The 13,719-nt window shown below is 54.6% G+C and overlaps 1 protein-coding gene across 1 annotated transcript in view; it reads left to right on the top strand.

The window, feature by feature from the left end:
- Positions 1–13,098, top strand: part of STK32C (serine/threonine kinase 32C) — a 70,246-nt gene extending 57,148 nt beyond the window's left edge. The window contains exons 3-12 of the mRNA XM_058810445.1: positions 2,171–2,322; positions 4,279–4,452; positions 4,886–4,923; positions 5,589–5,678; positions 6,233–6,336; positions 6,426–6,542; positions 7,885–8,010; positions 8,148–8,279; positions 8,846–8,913; positions 9,685–13,098. Coding sequence (XP_058666428.1) covers positions 2,171–2,322; positions 4,279–4,452; positions 4,886–4,923; positions 5,589–5,678; positions 6,233–6,336; positions 6,426–6,542; positions 7,885–8,010; positions 8,148–8,279; positions 8,846–8,913; positions 9,685–9,802 — 1,119 coding nt within the window. The 3' untranslated portion in view covers positions 9,803–13,098. The remainder of the gene's footprint in view (positions 1–2,170; positions 2,323–4,278; positions 4,453–4,885; positions 4,924–5,588; positions 5,679–6,232; positions 6,337–6,425; positions 6,543–7,884; positions 8,011–8,147; positions 8,280–8,845; positions 8,914–9,684) is intronic.
- Positions 13,099–13,719: the final 621 nt, after the last annotated feature.

Raw genomic sequence — 13,719 nt, 5'->3', positions numbered from 1 at the left:
AGAATATATAAAATATATTTTTGCCTGGTTTATTGAACGTACAACCAATTCAGCTTGCTCTAGGCAGGGGCTGGATCCTGCTGGTGGTGTGCATGTGGTAGGTCGTTTATTATTATTATTAAGTTTGCATGAAGAAGGTTTTCCCTTATGTTTTGTATCTGGAACAGTCTGTGGCAGCTGGAGTTGAAGGGCTCTGCTCGCCCATGGGCACCGGAGGGGTCCAGACGCAGGGAAGCAGCTCAGGTCGCTCTGCCCACGAGGTGCCCTTGTCGTGAGCTCTGAGGTGTGCAGAGAGTGATGGCAACAGCTGATTTCCAGCTCTCACCGCAGTTGTAACGACAGCGGAAAATAATCGCGGTAATTCCTGTGCATCACTAATTAGGGGGTATATCAGGCTAACGATAACCACCCATTATTTTGTCACCTCCTGGCGGCAGCGTGTCCTTGATGATATTATACCGAGCACCATTAGCACTTGCACATGGTTATTAGTGGCACCGTGTAGAGGCACGGAGCGTTTGCAGCTCCCACCTGTCTCGGTTCCCTGCCACCCACAGAAATTCCCTTTCCGTGTTCCACTCAGCGTGAGCAGGACCCGCTCTCTGCCTGCTCACCCTGGCCGAGCTGCCCAGGGAGCGTATCCAGCTCATCCTAATTACCGCCAGGGCTGATAATTAACAGAGAGCAGGCATAATTATAGCAGATGTAGACATGCCATTAGTAATTTAAAGAGTTACCGTGATAGCTAATTAGCTCTTGGGAAAGCAGTCACCTTGGTAATGAAGGTGTCATTAGCAGAGCTGAGGGGGGCGGCAGGGCCAGCCCAGGGGCTCGGGGCTCCGTGCCAGCCCGGGGGCTCCGGGGACAGGCCTGGGGGCTCCATGTCAGCCTGGGGGCTCGGTGCCAGCCGGAGGGCTTGGGGCTCGGTGCCAGCCTGGGGGCTTAAGACTCGGTGCCAGCCCAGGGGCTCCATGTCAGCCCGGGGGTTCTGTGCCAGCTCGGGGCTCCGGGGACAGACCCGGGGGCTCCATGTCAGCCTGGGGGTTCTGTGCCAGCCCGGGGGCTTGGTGCCAGCCTGGGGGCTCCATGTCAGCCCGGGGGTTCTGTGTCAGCCCGGAGATCCGGGGACAGACCCGGAGGCTCCATGTCAGCCCGGGGGCTCGGTGCCAGCCTGGAGGCTCCATGTCAGCCCGGGGGTTCTGTGTCAGCCCGGAGCTCCAGGGACAGACCCGGGGGCTCCATGTCAGCCCAGGGGCTCGGTGCCAGTCTGGGGGCTCCATGTCAACCCCAGGGGCTTGGGGCTCAGTGCCAGCCTGGGGGCTCCGGGGACAGGCCCGGGGGCTCGGTGCCAGCCCGGGGGCTCGGTGCCAGCCCGAGGGCTCCATGTCAGCCTGGGGACTCTGGGCACAGGCTTGGGGGCTTGGTGCCAGCCCGGGGGCTCCATGTCAACCAGGGGGCTGGGTGCCAGCCCGGGGGCTTGGGGCTCAGTGCCAGCCCAGGGGCTCCATGTCAGCCCGAGGGTTCTGTGCCAGCCCAGGGACTCTGGGGACAGGACCGAGGGCTCGGTGCAAGCCCAGGGGCTCCATGCTGGCCCAGGGGCTCTGTGCCTACAGCAGAGCAGGGCTCAAGGACAGACCTGGGTATCCCTCCAGACCAGGTCTTTGTTGTTGTAACCACTTTGCATTTCGGTCACTTTCTGCTGCCCGAAGGGATTGTTGTCCCCTTTGGGAGCCCAGTGATGTGCGGGCAGGTGAGAGCTGCCCTGCAGAGCAGTGCTGTGTGAGCAGCGGGGCAGCGAGGCTGGCACGGAACCCTGTGGCTGTCTGTTGCTGCTTTCCATCCGGGCACAGTGAGCCCAAAGGTGTTCCATCCGGGCACAGCTCCCACACAGTTGTTGGAAGCGCTGTCCCTTTGGAAAGCTCTCCGGACCAGCCATCATGCCCTGGAGGCAGCTGCAGTGTCCGATGGGCAGTGGGCTGGAGCAGAGCCCACACACTCCCCAGGTGGGCACAACACCGAGAGCAGGCATGCTGCTGTCCGTAGGTACAAGTGCCCGCCTAGGGATCAGGGATGTGTGGGGGGTGAGGTGCTGAGCAGAGTGCTCTCAGCTCCCAGAGCAGCAGATGTGGATGTGGGACGTGCTCCTGACTGTTTTCTCCTCCGTGCCCAGGTGTGCATCGTGCAGAAGAGGGACACAGAGAAGATGTACGCCATGAAGTACATGAACAAGCAGCAGTGCATTGAGAGAGATGAGGTGCGCAACGTGTTCCGAGAGCTGGAGATCCTGCAGGAGATCGAGCACGTGTTCCTGGTCAATCTCTGGTGAGCAGCTCCCTCCCCATCCCCTCCCCAGCCTCGCAGAGCCGCACACCCGATAATCCCAGGGGCTCTCATAACTTTTTCAGCAGCAGATCACTACAAATACTGGCATTTCAAGTTGCTCAATAATGACTTCACTCTGTGTGCACTGGCAGAAATATCCTCATTACTGAGCAACAGCTAGTTTTAAAAAGCATTCTTAAAATCAGGTTGAAATCTAACAAATAGCTTGAGTTGGCAATGCCTAGGAAAAGTATCCTGTCTAGGCAGTGCCAAAGGCTGCAGTCTGTCTCATCTGCCCTACAACCACATCAACCCCTCAGCCCACCAGCATCCCTTGGCGCGCTTTGCATCGCACTCACTGGCCAAATCAAACACATTCCTTTGGAGCTCAGACACATCATTATCAAATTTTGCAGGAAAAACTAATTTACAGTTTTAGAAAGCAGAGCATTGTATCCCAGTGTCGTTGGTTAGTTTGGGGTGAGCCCTAGGCAGAGGCCTTGGGACCCCCTGCTCCAGTGATCTGTCCTTTCTCAGCCTTCCTGCCCAGTGAAGGGTCCCCTCCCCTCCTGCAGTGCTGCATGTGAGCCAGCCTGGTGGGGAGGGGGAGACTTCTAAAAACTGAGGAAGTTTTATACCCAAAGTGATGGGAGTGGGTGATGTGGCACATTTGTTTTGTTGACCCATTGCTCCAGAACAGCCAATTGAGTTAATATTGATATTCTTCCGTTTCTTAGAAATTGCAAATGTTTTTCCCGACAAGCAATGAAATTCTGGAAAGAATTTGTTCTCGTAGTGAACCCTTTAGTCTCATAGTTTTAGAATAAACCTACATTTAAGATGGGAGCAGAAGTGAGTGATTCATAAGTATTATACAATCCCACATACTCTTTCCTTGGAAGTGCAGTCACCAAATATAACAATGAGCGTTGTTTGGTGTATCCCCACTGCTGTCAGTCTCCTGTGGGACCCACGGCAGATTTAGAGAGGCGGTTTACTCCACAGTAAATATAAATCTCTTTTCCTGATTTATCTGGTTAAATTAGCAGTTGTGTTTTCCAATTCATCTTTAAGATGGGCTGAGATATTTTAAGTAGGTTTCATGAGATTGTTTGCAGTTGAAAAATGTGAAGTTTCCCTGAAGTGTCTGGCTGGCAGAGCCTGAGCTCTGTGCTGGTGGGCTGACATGGCACAGCTGCTCAGGGACAGTGACGGGGTGAGCAGGGGGACATCACCTGGGATACTCATCTCTTTCAGGGAAACATTGCTTAGTGTAGGAATTGATTTAAAAAAACAAGCAAGCATCTTGAGCCGGGCTACTTGATTGTGAAGGTGCAAGCAGCAAAGCTACATCTTCAGTTTTGGGCCCAGCTCTGCAAGGACCTTGAGGGGCTGGAGCAGGTCCAGGGCAGGGAACAGAGCTGGGAAGGGGCTGGAGCCCCAGGAGGGGCTGAGGGAGCTGGGCAGGGGCTCACCTGGAGCAAAGGAGGCTCAGGGGCCCTTGTGGCTCTGCACAGCTCCTGCCAGGAGGGCACAGCCCAGGGGTCGGGCTGTGCCCCAGGGAACAGGGACAGGAGCAGAGGGAACGGCCTCAGGCTGGGCCAGGGCAGGCTCAGGGTGGATGTAAAGGAAAATTTTCTATCCGAAAGGGCTGCCCAGCTCTGGCACAGCTGCCTGGGGCAGTGGCGGAGTCCCTGTGGCTTCTAAATCCCCTGGAGGGATTTAAAAGCCATGTGCTTGTGGCAGCTGGGGACGTGGGCAGTGGTGGCCTTGGCAGGGCTGGAAATGGTTGGCATCGAAGGTCTGAAAGAGCTTTTCCAGCACAAACGATTCTGGGATTCTGTGCCCTTGGTGGGGCCATGTGCAGTTCTCCCTGGAGCTGTGTGATGAGGAGAGGAGAAAAGCCTGGCTGGGTTTGTGAGCCCTGGGAGGCTCAGCCACTCCCCTGTGCTGCAGGTATTCCTTCCAGGATGAGGAGGACATGTTCATGGTGGTGGACCTGCTCCTGGGAGGTGACCTGCGCTACCACCTGCAGCAGAACGTGCAGTTCACTGAGGAGACAGTCAAACTGTACATCTGTGAGATGGCGCTGGCCCTGGACTACCTGCGGAGCCAGCACATCATCCACAGGTAACTCCACAGCCCTGCTGGGCCTGCTGCACCCACCCTGCTGGCCAGGGTGGCTCATGGTGCTGCTCCTGGATCCCCCTTGGCTGGTCCTGCCTCCACCACCCAGAGGGAGTCTGATGCTTCACTGGGCACTGAACATTTCAGGGCAGGTGTTAAAGCCATCCAGGGCCTCACACAAATATCCCCAGTATTGTTATTCCTTTTCCTTGGGAATTTCTTTCCTTCCTAAACAAGTCTAATCCTTCCAGTTTTTCACCAAGTTGCCCAGGAAATGCTTATTTCTAGTCCATCATAAAGGGGCTTGCCTTATTTTAGAATATTTTTGTTTAATTTGTTCCTAACTTTTGATAGACAATTGCAGGATTTTTGTCATTAAGTCTCATCCCTGGTCTGACTGAGATTCCATCTGCTGTAACCTTCCTTCTTTTCCCAGAGATGTGAAACCAGACAACATCCTCCTCGATGAACAAGGTAGGATCACTCTGCTCTTCTTTGTTTGCTCCCTCATTCATTCCAAGGACAGATTCTGTCCCGGGTACTGGATATCTTTCTACCTGCGGAAAGTGTGGGAAAAGCTGCTCTGCTTTTACTGGATCATGTTTGCCTGAACATCCCTGTGCTTTTTAATGTGGGGGGGTCACCCAACTGGCCTGTCCAGTGATCTGTGGTCAGCCCAACTTCAGCCCTGGGAATTTGGAGTCACTGCAGTTCAGTGGTTTCGGTGGCTTGGAGCACCCATGTCTAGTGGAAGCTCCATGGCAGGAGCTTGGAACAAGATGATCTTTTAGTCCTTTCCAACCCAAGCATTCTGTGGTTCTGTGATAGTGTTGTGTTTCCCTGGTGTCTTTTTCACTCCTGTAGCTTCTGGCCAGAGCAATTTGGCCAGTGCTGAAGCTGCTGGGGGTTGCTGGCTAGCTCCAAGTCTGATTCAAAATCAAAACCCAAAGCTGCCTACCCTTCAATCACTGGCCAGCCCAAATCCTGGGAAACCTTTGGGATCCATGGGATCTGACCCTGACCTGCCCGTGTCTGTGCTACTATGTCTGAGGGCAGAAGCTGATGAAACAAATGTGTTCTGACTCTGCATTGACACTGCACTGCCATTAATTCCTTCTTAAAATGTGTCTTTATTTAAGGTCATGCCCATTTAACAGATTTTAATATTGCAACCATCATTAGGGACGGGGAAAGAGCGACAGCATTGGCTGGGACAAAGCCATACATGGGTAAGAGACAATCACTGCCCTGGTGCCTGTGTCATGTTCTGTGTGCTCAGCACACGCTGCCCCAGCCAGGGCCCTCCAGTTAATTTAGGACATTGGTGCTCGTGTCCAAGTGCTTCAGCAGAGCCCAATTGTCTGAGAAGGGGAACTCCCAATGAGAAGGCATCGGGGCTGGCATGTCACCCCATCCCATCCTGTCCTGTCCTGGCCTGCCCTCTGTCCATCCTGTCCAGTCCCCTCCATCCTGCCCTGCCCTCCTCATCCCATCCAGCCTCCTCCTCCTGCGCTCCCCATCCCTCTCTGGCTCCAGCCTTGCACTCGGTGTCTGCTGGGGCCCATGGCTGTGCTGTCCTGTGCTGGGAGGGCTGTCCCTGCAGGTGGCTGCCATCCCAGTTCCCAGTGAGGGCAGGCACACAGCTGCTGCTCCCCTGCCTCACACAGCCTGCCCTGGGGCAGCCGTGCAGGAAGATCACCCTAAGCGCTGTGCACTGACTGACATGAGCTACTGGAGTAGAGAACAATGAATAACCTGTTGTGTGTTGTGCCTTTCTGCTCAGCCCCAGAGATTTTCCACTCCTTCCTGAGCGGCGGGACGGGCTATTCCTTCGAGGTGGACTGGTGGTCGCTGGGCATCATGGCCTACGAGCTGCTGCGGGGCTGGGTAGGGCTCCGGCCGTCCCGGCCCTCCATGTGTGCTCTGGCTGGCCCAGAGGGACAGGGCGCGCCTCACCCCTGTGCTCTTGTCCCCAGAGGCCGTACGACATCCACTCCAACAACCCCGTGGAGTCTCTGGTGCAGCTCTTCAGCACCGTCAGCGTGCAGTACTCCTCAGCCTGGTCCAAGGAAATGGTCGCGCTGCTGCGCAAGGTGAGGGCCCTGCTGGGGTGGAGCTGCATGGACTGCTGGATGGATTGTCCTTCTGGGGTGGCTTTGGGTTGGATGGCAGCTGCTGTGCAGGCAGGACTAGCTGGAGAATTATCAGCGTATTAATAAACAATGAATAATAAGAGTAATTATAGTAATTTACAAAAGGCTGGGAAAGTTAGGGATGTTAAGCCTTGGGAAGAGAAGCTCCAGGGAGACCTTAAAGCACCTTCCAGTGCTTAAAGAGGCTCCAGGAGAAGCTGGAGACGGACGGGAACAAGGCATGGAGAGACAGCACACAGGGAATGGCTCCCAGTGCCAGAGGGCAGGGATGGATGGGATATTGGGAACTGGGAATTGTTGCTGTGGCTGCCCCTGGATCCCTGGCAGTGCCCAAGGCCAGGCTGGACACTGGGGCTGGGAGCACATGGGACAGTGGGAGGTGTCCCTGCCATGGCAAGGTGAGCTTCCAGCCCAGTTCAGTCTGGGACCCTATGATTAATTATGTGTGCTGTGTGTTTATTATCCCTGTAATAAGATGCATGATGTTTGATAGCAAGGGAAGCAAAAAGTCTGGTTTTGGTGTGACAGTCAGATTCCCAGCTGAGCTAGAATTGTGCCTTCCAGCATCCCATCCTCTCCATGGTCAGTGTCACCTGTAAAGGCAGCACCTCTGGCTGGGATGGCAGCTGAGGTGGAGCTGCAGGGCAGCACTGGCTGTTCCCTCTCACTTGCTCTTTGGGGCTGAAGGGTCTGACATGGCTGTGGGAGCTGCTGGGGGTTCCAGCTCTGTGGAGTGCTCTGCTGCTTTCCTCATGCTGCTGCTGTAGAAAGCTGGGATGTGTTGGGCAGCTGGTTTAGCTCTGGCTTGCTTGAGAACTCTGAAAAGTAGCTGGTGAGTTTGTTGTAGGAAAGATGCAGCTGCTGCCGGCAGCAAATAAGTGCCTCTGATATGAGTTAATGTTGGGTGGGCAATTTGCATAATTAGATTCAGTTTAATGAGGAGTTGCTGGCAGAAGCTGTGGCAGTGCATTCGGTGGGTTTGCATTGCCATCTGCTGGGCAGCCGGGCTACCAGGGACTCCATCCTCACCAGGTGTGTGCCAGCAGCCCCCTCAGCCAGGAGGGGACCCCCATGTCCCCCCCGAGCGCTGGGGTGCCTGCAGAACGTTTTCTTGGGTGTTTTTCCTGCAGTAAGGTCTCTATTTCCCCCAGCAGAAAGGCTCCTTGGCGTGGCTGAGCCCCGCAGCTGGCCATGCAGGCTGCTGCTGGCTGCCTTGCCTTCCTCCTCTGACAGGGATGCTGCTCTGTGCAGCGCTGTCTCAGCAGTGCTTTTCCCTCCCCAGCTGCTGACGGTGAATCCTGAGCATCGCTTCTCCTGCCTGGCGCACATCCAGGCCTCGGCCCAGCTCTCGGGCGTGGTGTGGAGCGACGTGAGCGAGAAGCGCGTGGAGCCGGCCTTCGTCCCCAACGTGAGTGGGGACCTGTCCTGTGTGAGCAGGGGCTGCTCCTCGCGCTGCAGGAGCCACTGTGAGAGCAGCTTTGCTGAGGGGCAAGGGGGTCCCGCGTCTCTGCCGTGCCTCACGCAGTGTGTCCCCTGTCCTGGCAGAAGGGCCGCCTGCACTGCGACCCCACCTTCGAGCTGGAGGAGATGATCCTGGAGTCACGGCCCCTGCACAAGAAGAAGAAGAGGCTCGCCAAGAACAAGTCAAGGGATAACAGCAAAGACAGCTCGCAGTCTGTATGTGCTCCCTGGGGTAACATGCAGCTGGGAGAGGCTGGATCTGGGCGGGTGTTGCAGCTGTGACTGCCACACTGCGGGAGCCATGGGTTTGTTTTGATGAAAACATTTGCCCAGGGAGTCATTCCAACAACCACGTATCCTCTTATGGGAGTTTGATCAGACTTTCACAGTAGTGGGTACTTTGGGAAGTGAGATGAGCAGCAGAGGTCTGGTGTGTTCAGCCTCTGTCCCTGCACAGCCCCAGGCTGGGCACAAGGCAGCAGCTCCCACATGTGGGCTGTGTGCTGGGCTCTCCCCGCGCTGCCTGAGCTCCCTTTGGGTTGACAGCACTCCCAAAATACAGGATACATGGGGAAATGAGTTATGTTTACGTCAGGAGCGGTGTGATCTGTGTTTTATGGAAAACTGCTGCCATGGATGGCACCAGCCCTGCTGCCTCCAGCTGTTGGGCTGAGGTTCAGGGGTGTGGGGGCTCCTGCCCACAGCTGGAGGCTCCTGCACACAGCTGGGAGTGCTGAGATGCAGATGGGGCTGCTTATGCATGTTTTGTTTTTCTTCAATAGGAAAATGACTATCTCCAGGAATGCCTTGAAGCTATCCAGCAGGACTTTGTCATCTTCAACAGAGAGAAGTGAGTGTGTGGGGTGTTTTTTTATGGAAAAATACTCTTTTTTCTGACTTCCCTTAGGAATCAGTGCCAGTGGCTGACAGCCAGGAGCACCTTGCTGCCGGCTTAGCCCCAGGTGACTGGTGTCAGCAGAGGAGCTCAGGTCTGCCTGTGTGTGAAAAATGGCTCCAGCCACAATGGGAGGCAAGATCAAGGATTATTGAGTGCCATTAAATAAAATATGCTGTAGAGAGACTTCTGGGATTTAACACGTGTGTGTGACACTGCCTCCGTTCCCCCGCGGCACCTGCTCACCCATCCTGCTTGCAGCAGATGATGTTTTGGGAAATGAAGGCAAGGAGGGTTGGACTCAATGATTGTGGAGATCTTTAACACATAGAATAGATTCACAGGATCGTTCAGGTTGGAGAAGTCCTGGTGGGAATCAGCAGGCAGTGAAAGTGCTGGATTAAAGCCACGGCTTCCCCAGGGCTGGGGCTGTTGGGTCTGCGAGCAGAGCGTTGGGCAGGCTCTGTGCAGGAGGGGTTGGCAGGAGCCTGCCTGTGCTGTGGGCACTCATGGCCAAGGTCTGGGTGGGCTGAAGCCCTGCAGGCTGCTTTGGGGCATTTCAGAGCAGGTCAGTGTGGTTTGCTGATACTCTGGGCTCTGTCATGACCCGTGTGTGAGCTCTGGGAGGACTCCATTCTCCGTGGCTGTGCCATGGGCACCTCTCGAGCAGGGAGTGGGGGACGGCTTGGGGACAGCTCTGTAACTCCTGTTCCTGCGCTCCCACAGGCTAAAGAGGAGCCAGGAGCAGCCCAGCGAGTCCGTGTCTGCCTCTGAGACCACCGAGGAGGCCGAGGCCGAGCCCCTGCACATGTGCAGCTCCGTGTGCTCCTCGGGCAGCAGCTAGGCCGGGGCCGGCCGCCGCCCTCACCTGTCCTCAGGTGCGCCGAGCACCCGAGCCCGCCGGACAGCACCGGCAGCTGCCCTGAGACTGGAGCACGCCAGATTCACACAGGACTGCCCCTGCCCGGGCCGTGGATGGCCAGCCCAGGAGCCAGATTGCCACAGGACTGCCCCGGACCAAGGATGGCCAGGCCAGCCCAGCCCAGCCGCCCCTGAGAGCTGCAGCAAGCCAGATTCACACAGGACTGCCCCGGCCATGGCTGCCTGTCGGGGAAGATACGGCCTATGCAACTTGTCAGGAGGAGATCAACTTATTTAGTCTTTCTGGTTTTGTGTCAGGTTGCTGATCCACACGTTTTTAATGCAGTGAGAGGACAGGGAACAAAGCCATGTCCTTGGGCCCCACGGGGAGAGACAAGGAGCAGGGAGGAAGGCCAAAGAGGTGGTGTGAGCTTGGCTTTGGCACTCCCTGTTCACAAATGCTGCTCTGGGGATGGGCAATCCCTGTGCAAACCAGAGCAGCCCCAGGGCTCTGGCACCAGCTCCTGGGAGCCTCCAGCTGCTTGGGTCCTGCAGCACAAGGGTGTCCCAGGCACCTCATTGTCCCTGTGTCACCTGTCAGTTCCTTCAGATTCAAGGCAAATTAATGTTTTGTGTGCACTCCACGGATTCTTCAGGGGCTGGGTAATGGTTCAATGTGTATTTGAGATGCAGAATGCATTTAAAGTGTTTTCTTCCTTGACGTGGCTGCTGCAGGCAGTGAGGAGCTGTGGGATGGGTTGGAGGGTCTGGCTCCATGTGCCCAGGCTCAGAGGACACAGTTTATCACAGGCTGAGGTTTTGTTGGAGGCAGAGTGGGTGGCCTTGCAAGGCTGCTTGGTTATGAAAGACAGGAATATTGCATCACCCTTCGATTTACTTTATTTTCAGTGTAAAGTACAAGTACTGTATATAATTTGCCAATACCTGTCTTAACTTCTTACTAAGACGGGAAATCTTCCCTTGCTCCAGCTGTGGGTGTTGCTGTTCTCGTTGCAGGTCCTTCACTGTGTTGGTTGTTGACCCTGCTGCAGAGGGAGGGGTTTTTGGTGCTGTGACCCCGAGCCCTGCAGTGCCACAGGACTGCTCCAGGTGTGTGGTGGGACCACAGTCACCATGAACCACCAGCGGCTGTTTGTGCCAGGCACTGCAGGCTGCAGTGTTTGCACCCCTCTGGGCATTCCTAATGCAGAAACAGATGGGAGGTGTTTTTAACAGATCACATTCTGTCAGCACCAGTTTTGCTGCGGTTTTTGTTTCCATGAACAAACCAGAAAGGCAGAATGGTACAAAATGATCTTCCACAGGCAAGGGCACGGCGTGTGTGTCTCCCACAGTTTTATGTGGGAATCAGTGCGTGGCTGCACTTGTGCAGAGACGTGTTTTCAGTGAATTCTTTAGGGCTGTGCAGGAGGAGGGGAGCTGCAGCTCTGGCTCCAGTTGCATGGTTATTTTCAGGGCAGAGCCAGTTATGAATTGCAGGTGATTTACTCCAGCACTGTGGGTAGGGTTTTACAGTGAATTCTGTTGCATTATTAGGAAACTTCCTGTAAATAACAGCAAAATTTCGGACTATTGGAATGACAAGGAGCAGTGCTGAGTTTTTGACCAAACCATCCCACAGATGAGTGTGAAGATACATCCTCTTCAGCCAGAAGCTGTCAGGCCAGGAGAGGTGTTGGCAGTTACAGGACGTGTGTAATTGATGTTTTCATTGCTTCCTTAGGACAAGAGACAAGTGTGCTGGGGGCTGGTGTGTGTGGGGAGGAGCTGGCTTGCTTCTCAAACTGAGCCTTCTCAGCCCAAGCCCTCTCTCTGTCGCTCACACCTTCTCCAGTGCTCTGTGCCACACAGCTCAGCAGCACTGGCACAAACCAGGAGGGCTTCTGGGGATGCCAGGGAACGGCTCCTGCCCAGGGGAAACACTCTGGGTGGGGCCTGGCTGCCTGGGCAGCGCCCTGGAACCCAGCAGTGCATCCCAGGGATGTGCTGGGGACGCTGTTGGGCCTGAGTCCCTGAGAGCAGCCCCAGGACACAGAGCTGTGGGTCACTGTGCTGGCTGGGAGTGACACGTGGACACAGCGCTGAAGTGCTTGGTTTTGGTCATAAATAATATTTGGGCATAACCTCACCAGAGCCCGTGGGGGACAAGGTTTCATTGCCACCTGTTTGTACTCAGTTCCTGCAGTAGAAATGGCACGAAAAGAGCAATTGGAAAAGGGACAAATGATAGGAACAGCAGTGACAACAGCTCAGTGTTATTGTCATTGTCAGAACCCCTGTGGAGGGTTTCAGTGCTCCTGCCCCCCGTGCCCCACTCTGGGCCCCTCCTGTGTCCCCATTGCCGTGTCCCTGTAAGGAGCCAGTGCCAGCTGAGCCCAGCTCAGTCCTGTTGGCCCTGCACATCTCTGTGGCTCCTGCCACGGTGTCCCATGTCCGGCTCACCCCATCCACAATGCAGTCCTGGGCTCTGATCCCCTCTGCTCCCTGCGCCACTCCCGTGGGTGTTCCCTGGCCCTGCCCTGGCACAGGCTGGGCATGGCTGTGGTGCCCGTGGTGGTGCCCTTGTTCTGGCTGAGCAAACCTCACAGTGAACTCGTGACAGAGCCCTGGTCCCACGTCCCAGCTCGGAAGGTGTCACCAACAGCTCTGGGCTGCACCTCCACCACAGCCAGAACACAGGAATTTTCTGTACATAAATATTTAAATACCTGTATTTTTTGTATGACAGATTTATACGGTGTGTGCCATTATCTGCTGTGAAAAGTCTACAGCACCTATGAATTATTCTCCTTTAATCACTTGCCATGAGATTGTTTTCTTATCTCTGTTGTGTTACAAAGTTTTGCAAAGTTGCGTATTTTCAAGTGTTTGCATTGAATTCCACAGCCTTCACTGGGAATTTTGTGCATAAGAAAAATGGCAGGTCAGGTCCTGATGTTTCTTCTGTTGCCAATTCTCTATTACTCCAGAGCTTGCCAAAAGAGTTTAAGAGTAATAAAATAATAGCAAAAATACCAGTAATATGGACTTGACCCTGGACTGAAATCCTGCTGCCTTGAGAGAGTATTTTTAAAAACTATTTCAGTGCAGATACATGTAAATATATCATTGTATTTTATGTTAATACATTCCTGTAATTTTCTTGCATGACACTTTTACCACATCACAGAATATTTAAGTTATGATAAGGCTGTGTTTTTGCAGATACTGTCGGAAGCCATTGCACATGTGGGGTAATAAATGTGTATTTTTAACATTGCCAAGGATTTGGTGTCATTCCCAGGGTATTGATGCAGGGAAGCACGGAAGCGTTCAAACGCTGGAGTTCTGGAACCCAGCTGGAAGCAGGGCTGGTGGGACACTGCCAGCTGGCACAGAGCTGGGTGGGACGGGAGCTGTGGGACCACCACCAGCTCACAAACAGGTGCTGGAAGGGGAACAGCCAGCCCCAGGCGTTCCGTGTGCCCCTCTCGGTGCCAGGCAGGGTGTGTGTTCCATGGGGAGCTGTACCTGCTCACCCTGGGCTGGGATCTCAGTGAGGATGGGAGCCCCAGGCACGGCCACTGGCCTGGGACAGTGTCACACACATCTTTTATGGAAAATCCTTTCCTTAGGATCTTTCCTCCTGAGAAGCTGGGAGGCCTCAGGAATAAAATGCAAACAATGGTTATCTGCTGCTGTGGGATGCAACAGGTGCAGCTGGGATTGGTCTCATGGGGTTGTTTCTAATTAATGGCCAATCACAGTCAGCTGGCTCGGACAGAGAGTCTGGGACAGCTGCCTTTGTTATCATTCCTTTCTATTCTTAGCTTAGCCAGCCTTCTGAGGAGAACCTTTTCTTCTATTCCTTCAGTATAGTTTTAATGTAATATATATCAT

The sequence above is a fragment of the Ammospiza caudacuta genome, chromosome 9, assembly GCF_027887145.1.
Source record: "Ammospiza caudacuta isolate bAmmCau1 chromosome 9, bAmmCau1.pri, whole genome shotgun sequence".
NCBI lineage: Eukaryota > Metazoa > Chordata > Aves > Passeriformes > Passerellidae > Ammospiza > Ammospiza caudacuta.
This window is presented reverse-complemented; position numbering and strand designations above follow the sequence as displayed.